Raw genomic sequence first — 19,924 nt, 5'->3', positions numbered from 1 at the left:
ACCTCTTTTTTGGAAATAATGCCTGAGTTCATAAATGGTCAGCCGCAATGTTAGAGAAAATACAAATTTCCGATTTTCTGATATCCCTAGAATGCAGCGTTTGAAAGTACTCTTTCGAGGAGCAATCAAGCACTTTTCTTCCTGTCTCTTATCTATCTATCTTTAAGCCTTTGATCTCAAGTCTCAATACTATAATTAAATAAAATACATATGGAAATATATAATATTATATTATAAAATAGATATAGAGGGAAATGACACTACTACCTCTCCTGCATATAAGGTACAGCAAGTGCATTTTTCCAAACTAGGATTTCTTTGAGGTAAGTGACTCAGTCATGGTGACTGCAGGAATCCTAGCTCAGCAAATCCTTCCAATTGTCCATTCAGGGGCACTTACAGAGAAACGTGCAGGACTGTACATACCGCCATCAACCAATCAACATGACAAGTCTTATGGACTTTGCCCAGTCTTATCTCTCTGGTCCTGTACATTAACCTTCATCATTCAACCTCATAAACCTGTTAAAACTATTAAACTGTGATAACGGGCACTACAAAAGATCAATGGTCCATCCGAAATCCTGATGTTTTTTAATCATTAAATATTAAGTAAGTCTTAATGAAGGCCATGAGTACCTTTATGACATCACAAAGTTTAGAAATATTACCAGGCAGTTAAGTGTTTCAGGACCTCTCTGACTTTAAATGTGCAGCCGAGAGTCTATGAAAGAGAGTATTAAAACAAAGAGCTCTTCCTTCTTTGATTCATTCACATTTCTATTTTGGGGGAGGATATAAGCGGAAACACATGCTGTGAGAACTTCCCATTTCCGAACAGTGTGCCTGTGCCCAGCAAACGTCTGATCAGGTGTGTGTGTGTGTGTGTGCGTGTGTCTGAATAAGAATGTGTGAGTATGAAGAAAAACTAGTGTTTGCTCAGCAGTTATGAGGATAGCAGCACTCAAAGTTAATAAAACATGAGAAAAATGCTGATACAGACTTTGTAGACCGCCATGACACACACACAATGGGAACAAATGTCACAGTTTGGTATTTTTAACACTAGAAAGCCAAGGACGTGGAAGCTCTAAAACAGCTGCTACAACAACTTTTTGTATGATCTTCTTGATTAAACATGAGGCAAAGCAACAGTTGTGATCACACTATTAACACTTAAATTGACATTTTTGCAATCTGTCTGACCCTGTAGCCTTAATTGGAAAAGCTGAAATGAATCTCACTTTATGTGGCTATACTCATTTTAAACACAGGACTAGTGACTGTCACAAACTATTGTATGTTAATTGTTTCCTTTTCTTTTCTTTTTTTTTTTTTTACTTCCCGCTTATGTGAATGAATTGGGACTCACCATTTCACATTCCAAGTCAGCAGACGAGCAGCAGGTCACAGTATGTTGAAGAACCCGAAGTTTGAAACAGAAAGACAAATGAAAAATGAAACAAAACATTACTGACAGGATACACGTTGAGTCAGAGTCTGGAAATGACCCTTCCAGATGTTAACAGTTTGGTTAATGCTGCCCAGATCACGCAAAACGCACTTGATTCGCTGTCCAGCAACAGTTTAGATACTGTATGCAAAGCGCTTCTGTGGCTTTTAACAGCGCACAAACAAGTGAAATAAACTTAATAAACACAACCGAGCACTTTACCTGACTCGTATACCGGCTCCCTTAACACCAGCTGAGGTCAGTGTGTGTAACCGGGGACAAGGAATCCCGACGTGGGGCTCGCCAGGGTGGAAAGGAATAGACACCTGTAAGCGTCAGTTTTGGCAAACCTTCCCAGAGACGGACCGAGCTAACCCCGCCCCTCCTGGTTCTAAAACGGCCCCCGTAGTACTCTTAAACGGGCACGCCCACGAAAACGACTCAACCAGCACAGTTCCAGTGCCACCTGCTGGTAGTGGTGGTGATGATAATCGCCATATCACATGACCACTAGATGGCCACGTTAGGCTGAGCTGCATTTGATGCTTTTATGATAAGACTCCAAACCAAGAACGGTTTTTTTTTTGAAAGATGCCTTCAGTGTGCATAAAGTGTGAACATGTGAAATTCAGTGGCGGTATGCAGTAGTAATACCCCAATATGCATATACAGTACACCATTACAAGTAAAAGTCATTCATGATTACTTAAGTAAAAGTATATAAAATATACAGATGGGTGACAAATGAAAGGACAGTGGACAGTAAGGCCCCGAGAACAGCTTGAATGTTCCCTGACATAGACTCTGAACTCTCCTCATTCCTCCAAGAGATATTCCCTCATTTGGTGTTTTGATGATGGTGATGGAGGGCACTTTCATTAGTTCCGCACTCTTTCATAAGTATTCAATTGGGTCAGTTGGGTGAGATCTGGGAACTGTGACCATAGTATGACTCATATTATTTCCATACTCATATGAAACCATTCTGTCATCTCGTGTACCCTGTATGGAAGCATCCACATTTGGTTTACTTCTTCTCTCATTTGTTCAGATTTTCATTTAATTTGTTCCCCGTCTGTAATAAAAGTGTGTGATAAAACTGTGATAAAAGTACTCATTATGCAGCATAATGGTTCCTGTCAGTGTTGTATTATTTTATATTGGAATATCATTACTAATACATAAATATGTCAGCAGCGTTTTAATCTTGTGCTGCTTGAGGTGGCGCTAATTTGTTTTATATACTGTTGGGTAGTTCAAATCTATAACAATCCCTCATATTTTTAAAATTATTTTGTGTGTTAAACCCTAACCTGCAAAATAACTAGTAAATATGGCTGTCAAATAAATACAGTGGAGTAAAAAATGCAACACTCCCACCTCAAATGTAGTGGAGTAGATGCATAACGTAGCATAAAATGGAAACACTCACATAAATCAGAATTGTACTTGAGTACAGTAAATGTAGTTTCTTTCCACCACTTGTAAAATTTAACTACTCCAATTCTTGCGGCCACACTTGAAGCCCCTCAAGTTATGTCATATGTAGTGGAAGCAAGTATAAACTGCTGACAAATTAAAGGAGAACCAGAGTAAATGAGTGAAGAAACAATGAAGACAGAGGCTTCCATACAGGAAATAAAGCATCACCGAATAGTTCGGTGACTATGAAATGACGTGAATCACATGCATTATATGAATAGATGGCATTTGCAGTCACCAGATCTCAGCCCAAGTGAACACCTATGGGACATTTTGGTCTGATGTGTGACACATCGCTCTCCACGACCATCATTAGCACCAAATGAGGGAGTATCTTTGGAAGAATAGTATTGCAGTTGCAGACTTGTGAAATCCAAGAAGTATTGACGTTGTTCTGCAGGCTTGTCGTGAGCCAACGCCTTACTAAAATGCTTAATGTTGTTTTTTGTTTAATTTGCATCAATTTTAATCAGCAGATTACTCTGCTAATCCCCCCTTTTAAAAAATGAAGCCAGTTACTTAAGGGAAGGTTGTGAAGGTCAGTTATAGGTTGCTGGTCTCAGATCAGTTAGCACAGATAATGTAACATCAATACCACTGCAGTCTTTCCCAGTAATGAGAGGTCCAGCAAAAGTGCAATAAAACAAAATCTATACAGTCTGTCGGTTTGCAACACACTCAATCACTCGTAAGCCAACTTGTGTTAGTTCTTCATCTTTTTAATTTTTCTTAATGCAAGTAAAACTATTTGGAGCAAACAATCTACTTCGCATTCCCTGCATTTAATCTAATATCACACAAGGATACCTATCAGACCCGACAGAGGTGTTACAGTCAAGTTTATTCAACCATGAATTTTCATATAAACAAGTGTGCACATAGGGATGACCTCGTCCTCAAGGTCCCGATCCTAAACCAAACGTCTACCTGAGATTCAATTCAGTTCACCTATTCACGTGGTATTCACATAACAATGTAGAGAAACAAATCTAGACTATTTAGGTTTCTGTGGCATATTTTAATGCTACAGTACGACAGGTGGTACAGTAGTTTTCAGTGACATTTTTTGGCAATTCTACAAGCTACAATGTTTGCCCTACTGTTATACAAAAAAAAAGCTAAACCTCATCTTTGTTTTCAAATCAGATCTGGTCTAGGATTTTTCTTTTTTACAAATCATTACTAAAACTCCTTACAAGTCTTTAGTATTGCTCTTGCTACATTGAAAAAATAGAAAAATTACATCTGAATATTGAGCTGTGGATGTGGTTTATTTATAAAGAGCCTTGCCCTTGAGTGTTCATGGCTATGTTTCAATAGTCCTTAGCTGCTTACTCTCCGCGTTTCCTTTCTTCTGTAATGGCAAGCCTCACAACAGCAACCAGAGAAGAAGGTATGAAGCAAAGAACAAGACATCAAAGAGTTTTAAGAGGCTCGTCAGCAAAAATGAGTCTAGGATTCTGCAGAGGTGTTGGGTATGACCAGGTCTTCCTCTCCCTGAGCTTCTGCTGCTGCTGCGTCCTTTGCTACTTTCTGTTCAGCGGCCACTAAAGAAGTGTCTGTGTCAGGGGCTTCGAAGGACTCGCCCCCCAGGTCAGTCAGTTTGATGTAGCCCTTACTGTTGGAGCGCTCCAGACGAGGGCAGCTGAAGCGCCTGGCTCTGTCGCCTTGACGACACACAGACACAGACAGGCTGCAGCGGCGTGCAGACCTAGGTTGATCCGTGAGGGAGTTGAGCGACAGCCGTGACCCCATCGCCCTGGCAACAGGTGATGGAGGAAACAGTGGGGTCCACTGGAGCTGAGTCTGGGCCTGCTGCGCCCCCTGTTGGTCAGCTGCGTCTGTGGATGTGTCTTCATGGCTCTGCTGGGGAGGGGGGGGATCCGTCATTGAGGCGTCCTTCTCCTTGGCATCCGTCTCGTCAATCTGGCTGGCGATGGCCTGTCCTTCCTCTCTAATGTTTTCAGCAGATGTCTCAATAACGACCCCTTCTTCTGAGCGCCCCTCTGCCTCTGCTCTCTCAGACTCCTCCACCTCACAGTTGTTCAGTTTGATGACAGGGAGGGTGAAAGCGTTCACAGAGGAGGTGACAATGGAGGTGGTCTCCCACTGTCGGGGCTGTGGGGCCTGCTCGCTGCTATTGCTGTAGTCTTTGTAGATGCTGTAGACAGTGTCTGTGAATGTCTGGACATCTCTGGACCAGCTGCGCGGCCTGCTGGCCAATGACGGGCGTCTGAAAACCTCGTCACCACCTAACTCGCTCTGGAAACTGAGTCCAGTGGAGGGCCAGGAACTGCGAGCGAGCATCCCACTTGCAGGGAATGAACCCGACGGGCCCTCGGCACTCCTCGACTGGGTGTAGTTCACCAAACCGTTGAGAGGAGAGTACTCCTTTGACCGTATGCTGTGCAGATCGATAACTGTGGAATAGATATCCCTCAGGTTGATGATTTTGGTTTTCTTGTCTCGGTTTTCATGGAGTACTGCATTGGCGCAGATGAAGAGGAAAATGCCGATTCCCATTACCAGCGGTCCAAAGACTTTCAGATTGTCTGAGTACAGGTAATTATTCAGAAAGTCACAGAGGAAGCCACAGTGAGGAGAGGGGTCAGGGACGCTGCTGTTAGAATGGCTATGGTTTAATAAATTTTTCTGGCCGGAAGGAGATTTATCATTGGTGATGTTGGAGGAAACAGGTGGGCTTTTGGAGTAACTCATCCTGTTGGGGTGGTATGCTCCAGTTCTGCGGCGCTCCTGGTACTCATGTTGGTTCTGGCTGGGCCAGTAGCCCAGCACAGCCATGGAAATCCCAACCATGAGAACTATAACTCCAACAGCGGCCACCAAACCTGCCGGGGAACACAGATTGAGCTTCCCCTTCACCACCACGACATCGTTCTTCTTCTTTTTCTTGGATTTCCGCTTCCGTTTGTTTTCCGCTCGGTTTTTGGAGCGGAGTGAATCCTGGCGCCTGTTCATGCGCAGCAGGCCACCTGTGGCTATCATGGTGGCGATTGGACAGCAGGCTTGTCACTCAACCTGGCAGGATGCAAAAGAGAAGAGGAAGAACATTAGGTTCATGATATACATGATAAGCAGAAGGTTTAGACATTTAGCAACAGCTGGAGTAAATATGTTCATTTCACTAAGAGATTATACATGTAATCCAGATTTATCACCCATTGCAGGGCTGGATTACCAACTGGGGAAAGCGGGCATCTACACCAGGACCCCAGATGTTCAGGGAAAGGCCCCAGGTTCACTCTGTAGCAATTACTTTGCTGTAATGTGATTAAATTGAAATTTGTCTGGTGATATTATACTGAGAATACTGGAAATACAGAAATACATCAGAAGAAAAGGGGAGAGGGGATTTAATGGGGGGCCACAGATCATTTTTGCCCTGGGGTCAAGTAGCAGGTTAATCCAGCCTTGTACCAAAGATCATCCTACAGGTAGAATATGCACTGCTTCTCTGCATAAATCCAGTTAAAAGCAGATCGAATGTTAGTCATTAGATGGACACGAAACCGACAGATAACATCCATCTGCTGCTGCTGAATCTATAAATACGATGATGTAAGCCAAACAGAGACAAGTACCTAAGTTGACAGCGGAGAACAAGGAGTGCTATTTGTCTATATTCAGCAGTGCCCGTGCGATATCAGCCAATGAAAGGTAATGTGTCCAGACAGGAGGCCAGCAGGCATGTTCTCTCCACCTCACTCTCGCTTCCTTACTCTCTTTCTGCCTTTCCTCTCTCCCACCAATCTCTCCTACCAACGCTCTCCCTCATGCTTTCCACCCAAATCCATTTCAACATGAACCAACGCAACTGTGCTTCAAGATGACAGCGTCCTCCACAGATTAGGCATCACAAAGGCAAATATGAGCTATTAGCCGTTTGTTTACACACCAACACATTCTCTGCCACACAGGATGTTTACATTTGTTTTTGGTTTTTTGGGATAATCCTGCACAATAGAAGATGCCCTGGTCCAAAGTGCAACAAAGCCATTACAGACATTTGCTGAAGAGTTTAAGCCACATGGGGTGAATAATAATTGGAGGATAAGGCTGATTAATTAGACTCTAGCATTCCCTCCTTGATTGTGCTGGTAGCTAGGTATTTAATTTGATTAATCGTGCGTAATTGTGTATGATTTAGGGCTTAGGCTCATGTATAACTTATTCCACAAATTCTTTTCAGACCATTAATAAGACGTTATCAAAAGGTTGCTTTGGGTGATGATCTCTCAATCTTAACAGCCAAAAATAGTGACAATGAAGGCCTTTTAAATCTCTCTATGATCCAAGTTGTTACAGGCAGTTCCCACGGCAAGTAGAACACAGAGCTCTGCACCTGAGCTTCAGCAAACAACACGCGGGTAGTCAGCTGCTGTTTATAGCTAGTTTCTCTCTATATCACATCCAATATCCACTCAAATGCCTCCTGGGCTAGAGCAAGTCAACCTGCACTAAAACTGATAAAACGTAGGCGGATCTCTCTCTATGTTTGGGGAGAGAAGGGCAGCGGTAACGTAGACCAGAAGTGGGTGTGGACAAGTCGGATTGTGTCTCTGTCTGCGGTGCTGAACGGAAGCTGCCAACTCCTCGGTTTGTCTAGAAGATGCTCGTCTGGCAGGATGGAGATGAGGGTGGTTTTGACGCTCGGTCCGAGCTGCGGGGGCGCATATTTTCGCGCAATGTTGCATGAGTAATCGACTGTTGACATTACGGCGCATCTGTTTCCCTTCTGTTGGAAAGCCCGTGAAGAAAATATGAGCTGCTATGAGGCTGGAGGTGCCCTGATAATATCCAGAGCCACAGCGACACATCTCGCTCCAACACAAAGCTAAACATTGTATATTTGGGCTCGCAAGGTGCAGACAGAATGACAAATATCCACACCTCTTTCACGGCCTGACGAAGCCCATGCTTTCATAACTAACACTACAACTCAGAGCTGTGTAATAATGATACCCTGGATTAACCAGTGATGCCAGTCTTGACAGCTTTGTCTTGCCAACTTATTAGAATCGGTTTTCAATGGAAATATTACAGCCATAAAAAAAAGTTTAACTGGATTAAATAGCACCACCTTTAAAATACTGTTTTTTTCTTACTCCTTAACCTTTTTTTACGTGTGTTTCACGCATATTTGACAGATGAGGCGCCATATATGTAAGACAAACCGAAATATCTCTTATCAAATTGCAACAAAGTCATCGTCTTAATCTCTCGAATAAAAGTGAACCGACTGAAGTGCGCATTGCTCCAAGTCCAACGCCTTCCTGACATCAAAACTCTTGTCCGTCGATTTATTCAAGATCGAATATACTCCCCCAAATAAACCAATCTGCCATGAAATTAAAAGACTAATCAAACCCCGTTCTACCTCGATACAGCCTAATGGAAGTCAATGTGGAACCAGATGCGACTGTAAAACACAGAAGAAGCACGGATATTCAGCCGAAGGTAAAGGCTCAGAAACTGCTGGTAGGCTAATAGAAAAACTAAAAAAAAAAAAATCATAAAACAACGCGTGTCTTACCAGAAATTGTGGTTCGACAGTCAAGCATCTTCAAAGGCGCACTCCTCATTCAGCTGTGCATGTCGTGGTGCGCCACTTTGGTGCCAAAGCTGGAAGAGTGGTTTCCAGTTGAACGCGCATTCACAATAGACCGGCAGGGGCGGGACAACCGCATTTCCATTGGTGGTGATTATTGGGCAACGTGAGAAACGAGGGCTGATCAGGACATTTATCATACAGCATATTATACAACAAACTCTTATAGAGCTACAGATTGTTTTTGTTTTTCAAGCTTTTCTTTTTCTGTCTTGACAGAAAAAGCAGTAACCTGTGGAATTAAACTTGATTGGCTGTCATACAGATGCCAGCTGCGTTTGTGCCATATACGTTTTTTTTGCACAGTGGGAGTTTTTATGCTAGCAATGACAAATGACAAGCACAAACTTATTAACATATGCATGCCTCTGATAAATAGGTGAAAAATACAATGCATGAATAAATTAGCTACTATGTTATGGGTTTCAATTTGCACACAGTGCAGGTGAGGTCAGAGAAAGGCAAATTTAAATACACCAAATTTATCATCTTTTACATCATGCGCCTCATCCTATCTACCTTTCCCCTTGGGTTACATTGCTATAATTGCTTGTATCCTGCGTCCGCATGTTTAACAAAATGAAATATGACAGTCCAGATGTGTTTCAGTGATGTGAGACTGGAGACAGAAGCAGCAGCTATACTGGGCAGAGGGGAGTGAATTTATGCTCCAGAAATATGTTTATGGCATAAATTAGTGGAAGGAACAGAAAAAAATTTCCCAGTGTGCATGCTGCAGTTGGAGGCAAAGCCATGCCATACACGGACATAGGAAATAATCCAGGGGGGGTTTAAAGAGCTGTCTTTAATCCGTGGTGTTGCGTAGGTCTATAGGTCTGCAGCAGCTTTCAGTATAGCTTTAAGCTTGTGTAATATAGGAAGATGAAGTGACACACAACAGATGTTTCTGAGCGCCTGTCAGAGGCTTACAACATCTTAAAACTGTTGCTGTGAACAAATGTTCCAAAATATGTTGTTCCAAGGTATCCAAGAGAGAAAGACAGACAGTCTTATTACAAATCATCACAAAATCATCAACTGAAATACACATAATTAATGCAGATCAATACAAGGCATGAGGGGTCACAGAATGAATGGTTTGATGAGTGTAAAAATGATGTAAATCATGAAGTGTTAAACAGCACTCTCCACCACCACCATCAAATCACCAAATAATCTTTTGGAACAGTCTTCCCTCCAGTTGGGGCATAGAAGCCATTCTTGCTGCTCATAGTAACCCAACAATTTACTAAAACATTTCTGTTGGTTTGTCCTTTAATTTGTCACAAGTCTGTAGAAATAATATGAAATTCTGGATAATACTTGACGTAATACACAGATTAGTACACTAGGTGTTACATCCACATTGGATGATTCTTGTTGGTGAGTTGGTCTAATTGCTGGAGGGGCTCAGGTGGAAGTCACATCAGCCTGTCCAAGTGTCCCATTGCCCTTATCTGTTAAGCAGCTGTGCATAAGCAGCTTAGCACAAAAATGCCATAAATAAAGTAGTACATTTTGACTTTTTAGATATACATTTGGAAATAACTTCCACTGCAGAATCCAACCAAAACTACACCATGAGTCCACAGCCTCACTCACATCATCAGCATCAGCAACACATCACTCTCTCAGTTAATACCTCATATTCAAGAGATTACTCAACAACCCTTGATTCCAATCAGCAATCAGCCTGAGAACAGAGTCTCAGATTTTCATTTGAAGTTTAAACGGACATATTTCATGCTTCCTCTGTTTTTAGCTTTGCTACCCACCAAATGAGGTCTGGGATTCACTGATGAACCCCCAAATGCATCTTTGTTGACAGTGGCTAATATGCTCTGTGCCAAAGATGTTCCAGCACCTGATCTGCCTAATTAATTCAATATATTAAAGTGGAGGAAAAACTTCAAGTCATTTACACAGGGCTTTTAGGTTATTAGGTTATACTACTTAGGTTATTGGCTACGATGCTGCTTTTGAGAAATATTCTGGTTATTGTTATCTCATTGTTATGGGGAACATAGTTTCTGTGACCTACAGATGAAAGCTCACCAATTTGCAGACTCTGCAGAAACTCCAATTCCATTTACATTATTTCTGCAGACCTCCCAAATCACACTAATGGCTTTACTCTAACACATTTAAACATTTATTATCAAGACATCCCCAGGTACTGTAATTAAACTCACCTAGAGCATGGTGATGAATTAGGGGGTTCAATGGGTATTCACTGTCACAAAGAAAGACAAAGGAGAGTATGAGGGAGAGAGAAAAGAGAGATATGAAAGAGAAGAAAAAGAGAGGAGAGAGATACCAACCAAATCTAATACTGGGGATTTCGTCTTTGGGAGGGACATTCCCATCCACAGTGTAGCAGTAATTCAATAATTCAGTTTATTCCTTAGAGATCATATCATGTCTGTCACAGTTATTTAAGAAACCACTCTCCTGTCCTGTCTGCCATGAATGATGTGTCTCCTATTCATAGTTCTATCCCATCTGTATCAGATCTTCTCATACCATTTTCTGATGCTTATCAGAAAATAGATCATCCCTCACCCATCCAGGCATCCCAGGAGACGGTGCACCACGGTAGGGCTCACATACATTGTGGTGTCAAAACAGTCCCAGTGGATTTCCGTTTCACGTTCTGAAATCTAACCGGCTTTGTTATCTGCACAGAGGAGACAGTCATGTCATTTCACTTCGTCCTCTAGCTCCCTTTACTCCTCTGGATGTTATTTCTGCCTGTAATGTGATGGTTAGCAGCTAAGAGATATCTCCAGCAGCATCATCGGGAGCTGTAGGGGGTTCATTTCATTTCTTAAGCTCGGGCTCTACTAGCTAATTGGGAATGTGGAACCTTGGAATGTGGGCTCAGTGAGAAATCGACTTCCTCCAGGAGACGTTGTCATCATTAATGCCTTTGTTGCTGCAGAAGTCAGAGAGCTTCACAGTTGCAGGGATGAAAGCCAGGGATGCTCCCTTCTGAGGCCATAGAAATGAATTCATAGTAGCTCAGAGCATTTAGAGATCAGAGGGAGATGATGCGGTCACCAATTAAACAGAAAACAGCTGCTCTGGTTTGAGTTGTTGCAGGACTGAACTTTGTGCCTCTTGAAAGGATAAAGCTGGCATTATTATTATAATGTTATATTATTATTTCCTTACACTGTCTGTGTAAAAAACTAGCTTTAAAAACAGGGTCCTAAATATTGTAGTTTTGTTTTTAATGAAGGCAAAGTAATTTACTAAAACTACTGGGCACTGTAGTTTTTAGCAAACATTACTTAAGCAGGTGAAAATAGTGAATTTGTTGGGGCATTCACAGCACCAGGACGGTGAATGTGGAAATTGACTCAAAATAAAGAATGGTTCCCAGTACAACGGTGGGGCTAATCTATGTTGTTTTAATATTTTGGACAACAATGGAGCTCCACAGCACAGAGGAATAAGCTACATAAAACTTTGGCTACAGAAGCAATACTTGTTAGTGGGATCAACTCATTGCTGGTTTTGGTCTTTTCATGGGATTTGTTTGTAATAAGAATAATATAGAATATCAAGACCAACATATAACCTGGATTATCCATTAGAGCTGCGAGAATACACCTTCATGCTTAAATCATAACAGATGTTCAAAAATAGGGCCAAGAAGAAATAAAGCCAAATTCTTCTTGAATGCAAACACATCAATCTGTTGACCTTCATTTTTGGACTGAGGCTACAATTTTCATTGTCTTGCACAATGGTAATTCAAACAGTGGAGTTAAGAACCTCCTCATAAATCACACCAAAGTTTCCCACAATAACCATCATCTGTACCATTGTCTGCTCAGGTACTGTAGGGAGAGAACCTTCTTTTGATGAATGACCATTAGGGTCCATCTGCAGCCACTGGTTGTGGCTAATGAGATGCATGACAATGTAGCGACTGATACAGGTCATGGAGACATATGGGCATTTCTGGTCCATCCGCTTCTATGTTTGGAATCCATGTGTCTCTGACATCATTGGGAGCACTGGAAATGGAACAAGACACCCGGTAGAGGAACCAGTTGTTGGGTTGCCGAGGAGAAAGGAACATGAGAACACAGGCGGGGGGGAGGGGGGGTGGGGGTGGAGAGCAGCAGGTGAACACTTGCTCCCAGCAGGTAGCTGGTTCCCACTGGTGACCTTGTTTCATTTCAACAGTGTAAATGGCTGATGAATAGGCAACCAGGGCCATAGACACAAATAGGAGCCAGCATTAGCTCACATATCATCTGCTAGCAGCACTAATGGGAATTCATAGCCAAAATATGGAGGTTATATTGAATATTCTTGTAATGGAAGACAGCCCTAGATACATAGTTCAGCTCTTTTAAGATTAAATTTTCAGGAGCTGTACCAAAAGTTTGTCAGAAGAAAAGTCTTCTCCACCAATTTCTCTGAACATGCTTATGAAGAGGATAATAAAAAGCAACGTGCAGGGGGTGCATTATCTAAAGAATAGACAGTAATTACAATCCTCAACATCAAAAGCTCTGTTTCTCCTAAATTGCAGGATCATGGACCCTGTAGGCTGAGCAGCTACAAAGAAGCTGTTTTTCTACTGTTTAGCTTCATGGCCATTTTTCGCTGTGCAGTGAGGCAGTTGTGCAATCAGGGATGATTCTCAGGGCTTGCAAGATGCAAGCTTCATGGGATCACAGTGAGAAAGCCTTCTTTGATCTCTCATTCTAGATAATATAGGTCATCTCTTCAGGGAGAAACAACAAAGACCAAATGAGGCGGAAAATACCATTCAACCCACCTCTGTGGAGCAAGAAACAAATAGCCCCTCAAATGGAGCTTTACGGACCACAACTAATAGCCTTACAGACCTATTCTTAGGGTCTTGATCATTGGCATTTTTAACACAACGGCCCATCAGCTTGCGCTGACGAGAGAAAGAGGAATTTTTGAAATGTGAAATATTGCATCTGTCATTTCCTATTCTGCTGCCTGTATGTGGAGCCTGTTCAGACTGGGTATCCATGGCAACCGTTTTATAATGCTCGCAAAACACCTTAGAAGAGGTTCCTTTTTATCTGGGCTGGAGGGCTGGGACAGAGGCAGCGGAGAATCAAACGAGTGGGCAAAAGTGACGGCTGACGGGTTGTACAAAGAATATTTTTCAGCTGACGTCTTTGTTTATCGCCCCCTCAGATGGTGACTTGCAGAAAGGCAACAGATAGGGAAAATAATGAAAAGAATACCAATAAATCAAATGAATTCAGATCAATTTATTATACAAATTCTAAACATTAGAAGAAACAATTAAAGACAGTAAAGTATAATATACTTTACTGTAGTATTACAGTCAGGTCAGGATGTTTTCCTGACATCTGGTGCAAAGGGCTTATCTCCGCCATGCATTGAGTGAGGACAAATCAGATCCTACTAACTACTATGACATCTGTGTCAGCAGTTGTCTAGGTAAATTATTCTGTGTATCAATGTATTTAGAAAGTAGATGTGCTGTTAAAATTGGAGACAAACAAACTGAATTCTTCATCCAGAGAAGAGGTGTTTGGCAGGGTTGCAATTTAAGTCAATTTTATTTAATGTCTATATAAATGAACTTGCTGTTCAGTTGGATCAATGTGCTGCTACTGGCCTCTCCCCCCTAGATAGAGAGGTGAAGTCTCTATTTCATGCTGATGACCTTGTTCTACTGTCTCCCACTGAACAGCAGCAGCTGGGCATAGTAGATCACTGTCAATACTGGGCCCTGGCAGTAAATATGAAGAAAAATAATGTCATGATTTTGCAAAAATGCCCCAGATGTTAGGAGAACAAATACTGGTTTACCATGAACAATCATATCATTGCACATAGTAGGAGTTATACCCACCTTGGTATAGACATAACAGCATCAGGGAGTTTCAATATGGCAACGAATGCACTAAAAGAAAAGGTTCAAAGAGCTTTAAATGCAATTAAGAGAAAATTTTATAATTTCAATTAAAATCTAAAATATTTGATAGTGTCATCCTGTCCATTGCGCTGTATGGCATGTATGGGGTCCACTCAGTCATCATAGCTATAGCCGTTGGGACAAACATCCAACAGAAACTTTACATACAGAATTCTGCAGATACATTTTACATGTATACAGAAAAACACCAACAAATGCATGCAGAGCAGAATTAGGCAGATACCCACTGATAATTAACATTCAAAAGACAGCACTCAAATTTTTTAATCACCGTAAGTCCAGCTCCCTAGACATCATCCATTCCAAAGCCCTCCAAACCCAAAAGCTGAGCCAAGAAAAGAGTCCCCTATGTCAGTTGGTGCAGAGACTGACTGTCCCCTCTCAGACACTCTCTGACCAGTCTCACACTAACACTGCTTTCCAAACACCAATCAGAATAAATCAAATTATAATGCGATGTAAAGAAACCTATCTGGAACACTGGAAAGAAACTATCAGCCAAAGCAGATTAGAATGTTATCTGGCCCTAAAAAGAGATTATGAATTGGCAGAATATCTCTCTGCTGTCAGAGATAGAAAGAAGAGACAGATACTAAACAAGTACAGGATGAGTGACAATCGAAGTGCCAATCGAAAAAGGGCAGCACAAAAAATCATGGCAACCAACAGAAAACAGAATATGTGGTCACTGTTTGACAGGTAAGGTTGAGACAGAGATGCACTTCCTCCTACAATGTAAAACATTTAATGAAATAAGGAACATTTACTTTAACAAGTTCAACTCTAACATTTCAGATTTCAAGGAGCTTAATGACCTCTCAAAATTAAAAATACTCCCAGGAGAAGGAGACAGGGCATATCTTGCTGCCTAATATGTATTAACACGCCACAACCTGAGGGACAGTGAATGACCTAGACACACACACACACATACACACACACACACACACACACACACACACACACACTTTACTTTGGCAATATTGTTGTTGTGACATTCATGCCAATAATGCAAATTTGGAAATATGATGACATAAGAACATATCAGTTTTCCGTAGCAAGACCAAACGTCAAGGAAAACCTCTTTTGTTTGCAGACTTATGGATTCTGCTGCTCCAGCTGCATATTTTTTTATATTGAATAAAAAAATTGTGGCGACTACAAAGAGAGATCACTGCACGTGATTCAGTGATACATTGTGACACTGATATTCAGTGTGTAGGAGCATGGTCTCTGGGACCTGGAGGACCAGTCCAGTCATGTGGAATACAGCAGGCGTGAGCATGATTGGGGGGCGGGGGGAGCACATAGCCAGCTGGGTTTTCTGCAGGGGTGAGCCAGAGCCCATGCCAGGAGCTGACAGGACCAATCGGGGAAGAGCTCAGGCCTCATCCATGCATGCTAATCAGCCTGTCAGAGGAACCCGGGTCGAGGGCATCTGCAGGGGTTCATTGCCATGGATACAGCAGCAGTCACATGATATTACCTGAGCAGGTAAACCAAGTGGAAAGAATGAGGTGTCTTGGCCTTGGCTGCACGAGGCTTTATAACCTTCAATTACGTCATCGCTTTTCAGAACAGTCAAAGGCTGCAGAGTGATGAAGAAAAATCATTTGTCATCAGAAAAAAAGTTGACATTTTTGTTATCTTTCCAAACATTTAAAGTTAAAACTCGCTTGATTTATGGATGAATGGAAAACTGAACATCTTTCATTGTTTCTCCAAAACAAGCTTAGGAGAAAACAAGAACATTGGATTTGAAAAAACAGAAAAGACAAGAACACAGAATCTTAAAAACATGTAGGCTATGGCAAAAGAAGTCCTTCATTATTTCAGTGGATTCCTATAAGTGGATAAGGCTAATGTGACCAGGTTGTCTTTTTCACAGCTCCACTGCTATTTATATTTTCAGTTATGTGACACATGTGGTGTTACCTCAACTTTGTATCGGGTGATTTTATAGACTAAGTGGTGTGATGAGACCACAAGCATTATCCTCAAATTGTTTTTTCTTTAGAAAAGCTCTTTAATTATGTTTAAAGGCTCCACTGAGTCATCTGAGTGACTGACACAAAAACATCAGAAAGCGATAGAAGGGTTTGACTGCTGGGATGAGGGGCTTCATTGTGTTGTTTTGCCTTTGAAGAATCAAACATGCTGTAAATTTGAAGACACGGATCCTAACCAAAACTGATTTGCTTATTCACCTGTCTTTTTCAATACATATATTTAGCACATTAATCACTTATCTCCATCACAACATTCCCACACTGTAAAAAAAAAAAAGTAATTTCACAGAAATTTAGTGTATTATTTTACTTTTTTTTGTTTTTTCTACATTAATTGTAAAAGTAATAATGTCAAAAATGTAATATGGGCAGGGTTTGAAGTAGAGCTACAACGTTTAATTGAGAAAGTTGATCAACAGAAAATTAAATCAGCAACTATATCTTAATTTTGTATAACTGTTTCACAAGAATGTGTTGGTCCCAGCTTCTAAAAAATACGGATTTGCTTCTTTTCTTTATGTTACATCACTGTGAATTGAATATCTCGGGGTTTGGGACTGTTTGTTGGACAAGACAAGACATTTGAAGAAGTTCCCCTGGGCTTCTGCAAATGACACCAAAATTGTGTATTTTCCTACTTCGACAGTTTATAGACAACACAATTAATTGATGAGTCAAGAAATAATTGTTAGTCAAGCCCTAGTTTGAAGTTATGAGCAATATTATATCTTTGGTCTTCAAAACAGATGTGAAACTGAAAATGTTTGCCTACAACAACGGAAGAACTGAAATCGCTCACCAATAAAAACGTTTCAAGTTAAAGGCCAGTATCCACTTCAGATGAGGCAACCAGTTACTGGAGCGGTGGCGCTGGGGGAACCCTCGGGTACATGGCTAATAAAATTAAACTTGAGCCTAAGAGGAAAGATAAATGACAAAAGATGTTAACTAACTGTTCAATAGTAACACAATTCAGTATTCACTGGTTGAGTCAAGCTATTTGTTGAGTAAAAGAACAGGCAGCTTTACATCATGGTGCTGTAATACCTCTTAACTTTTGGGGTTGTACTAAACAGTCCTTTCATTTCCATGTCTAAACTGTGTGAGTGTCAGCATGTGTGTATGTAATGCTGTAGGTCAAGGCTGATAATTAGTGTGACTACTGCATGCAATCACACTATTGTAGCAGCTCGCAATGGCAGTAGCAGCAGCCGGCAGCAGCGCTCTACAACAGTAGAGTTGGCACATGTACACCTGGAAAGCGGCGTACGATTTTTCTTTTTTTTCTCCCATCTTCATCCAGCAAATCAGTAGGTGAGTTCCTTTTTGCTTTGCTTGGTAGCATTGTCAAAATACATTACATTTCCATGATGATGATGATGATGATGATGATAATAATGTTTGTAATATACACTGTTTTTGTTTTTCAGGCGGTTCACAGGGATAAACCCTGAGAAAGGCACCCCGTTTGGTCACCGAAGATGGAGAACGTCAAACCTTTTGTATGAAGTCTCCTAAAGAAACTAATGGACTTTTGAGTTGGACTTGGTATAAATCAGCAAACCCTCTCACCCACCCACACAATCAGTCTCTTAGCCACACTTTTCAGTTACTCATGGAGTTAGTCTTGGTTACTCGTAGTGACTGTCACTTTCAGTCACTTTCTCAGTCATTCACTCGCTCATTACAAACTTTTATAAACACTCATTTGGACAGTCTGGTTACAACTTGCATTAGAGGGACCTTTTTTTTTAAAATGTAAAATACCAATTAAAAAAACCAAACAAACAGGCACTGATATAAGATGCAGTTATTTGGTTACAATAATGTGGTGAGCATTAGTACATGGCAACAATTGGATATACTGTACCGAACCATCAGATTCTTAGGCTACATTGTTCTTTAACCATATAATTTTTCCAGTTCAATCTTCCCAGCATTTTTTGACATGCAACAGTTAGAAGAGCATGTTGATATATTTTGTTTTATGTCTATTTGTGTACAATGTTCCGACAGACTACACTAGTTTAAATATTTATGTTTTAAATGACTTTTGAATGTTTAATTACATGAATAAGCTCCATGCTTTGTTCTGTTACTTTATAATTGTGTGCAAATGTTTAGCATCATTCATTTAAAATGTTAATAAAGTGAGACATGGTTTGAAAGAAACACCTTGACGTTGTATAATTTGTCTTAACATTTGAAGTCACAATTCAAACAGCTGTATATTCACTGTTGTAAATATTGTCTGAGTAATTATGTCAAGTAACAAGGTTTGTGGAAAAACTTAAAATTTAAACTCACTGTTAGCAGTCAGTTGGTTAAACACAGCAGTCTGACCTGATGTTTCCGCTGCACTTATTTTATGTACTGTGTTGCTCTGCTAGTGTCTTTGATGAACCAAATCTACCCAACAGTGACATCTCACTGCCAGTCGGACTCCCAGCGGCACTCTTGATTTCAAGGCTATGCAAAGACTGGATGAAGGCTGGGGATTTCCTCAGTTATACTGGTACAAACATGTTCCATCTTTGGTTAAAGCATGTCTCCAGTTAAAAAAAAAAAGAACACATTTCCACACTAACTTCTAACTGTTGTATCCAGGCAGGCCTGTGCCATGTTTGCAATAAGGTGGTTGACTAACAAAACATATAAACAACTGCATCATTGTTTTATGTCCCCAGAGAACCACATGCTGGAGGATGTGAATAAGTGTGTCATCGCTCTGCAGGAGAAAGATGTTGACGGTCTGGATCACTGCGCTGGGGCTACTCGAGGCCGTGCTGCCAGGGTTGTCCACGTGGTCACTGGATGGATGATGACAAACCTGGAGTCTACACAGAGAAGGTCTCGGAGGCCACCAAGCTCTTCACTAACACAGGTACCACACAAACATTATGTAATGAAACCAAGAACAGTAATGTATTTGTTTCTGCCAATAGACTGTAGACTTACATGCAAGGGATTTGACTTATTCAAGAGTATTCAGTAGCTGTTGTTACTTGAAACTCACTGCAGTCCTCACTGTTAGTAGTCAGTTACACAATTGTATGTTGAATAGTATGTTGTACATTTTGCTCTTTATGGTAAAAATCTGTAAGTATGCCACTTGTGAAAAGTGCAAATTAATAATAATACACATTACTGTTAATTTACACTGCTTTTAGCAGAATTTTCACAAGTGGCATATTTACAGATTTTTATTGTAACCTGTTCAATACACTATTGTATAAGTGACTACTAACAGTGAGGACTACAGTGAGTTTCAATTAACAGCTATTGAATACCCTTTAAAGTCAAATCACTTGCATGTAAGACAGTTTCTTGGCAGAAATGGCCGAAGAAACAACAACAACAGACCCGAGCCTTACAGGCTCTCGAGG

General features: G+C 41.0%; 2 protein-coding genes across 3 annotated transcripts in view; both read right to left on the bottom strand.

Annotated features, from left to right (window-relative positions):
* Window positions 1-1,833, bottom strand: part of LOC137194476 (band 4.1-like protein 3) — a 53,958-nt gene extending 52,125 nt beyond the window's left edge. The window contains exon 1 of one of the 2 annotated variants that reach the window (XM_067606410.1): window positions 1,676-1,833. The gene's annotated coding sequence lies outside the window, so the exon portion shown is untranslated. Of the gene's footprint in view, window positions 1-1,372; window positions 1,512-1,675 lie in introns of those variants that run through there. The other variant, XM_067606402.1, reaches the window with a different exon arrangement.
* A 1,800-nt stretch (window positions 1,834-3,633) lies between these two features.
* On the bottom strand, window positions 3,634-8,617 carry LOC137193442 (transmembrane protein 200C-like). The gene is made up of 2 exons (XM_067604674.1): window positions 8,490-8,617; window positions 3,634-5,974 (listed from the first exon to the last, which is right to left on the bottom strand). The coding sequence occupies exon 2, from the start codon at window positions 5,939-5,941 to the stop codon at window positions 4,388-4,390; it is 1,554 nt and encodes a 517-aa protein (XP_067460775.1). The 5' UTR covers window positions 5,942-5,974; window positions 8,490-8,617; the 3' UTR covers window positions 3,634-4,387.
* Between the last annotated feature and the right edge of the window lie 11,307 nt (window positions 8,618-19,924).

This window comes from Thunnus thynnus, chromosome 12 (assembly GCF_963924715.1).
Source record: "Thunnus thynnus chromosome 12, fThuThy2.1, whole genome shotgun sequence".
Classification (NCBI taxonomy): Eukaryota; Metazoa; Chordata; class Actinopteri; order Scombriformes; family Scombridae; genus Thunnus; species Thunnus thynnus.
This window is presented reverse-complemented; position numbering and strand designations above follow the sequence as displayed.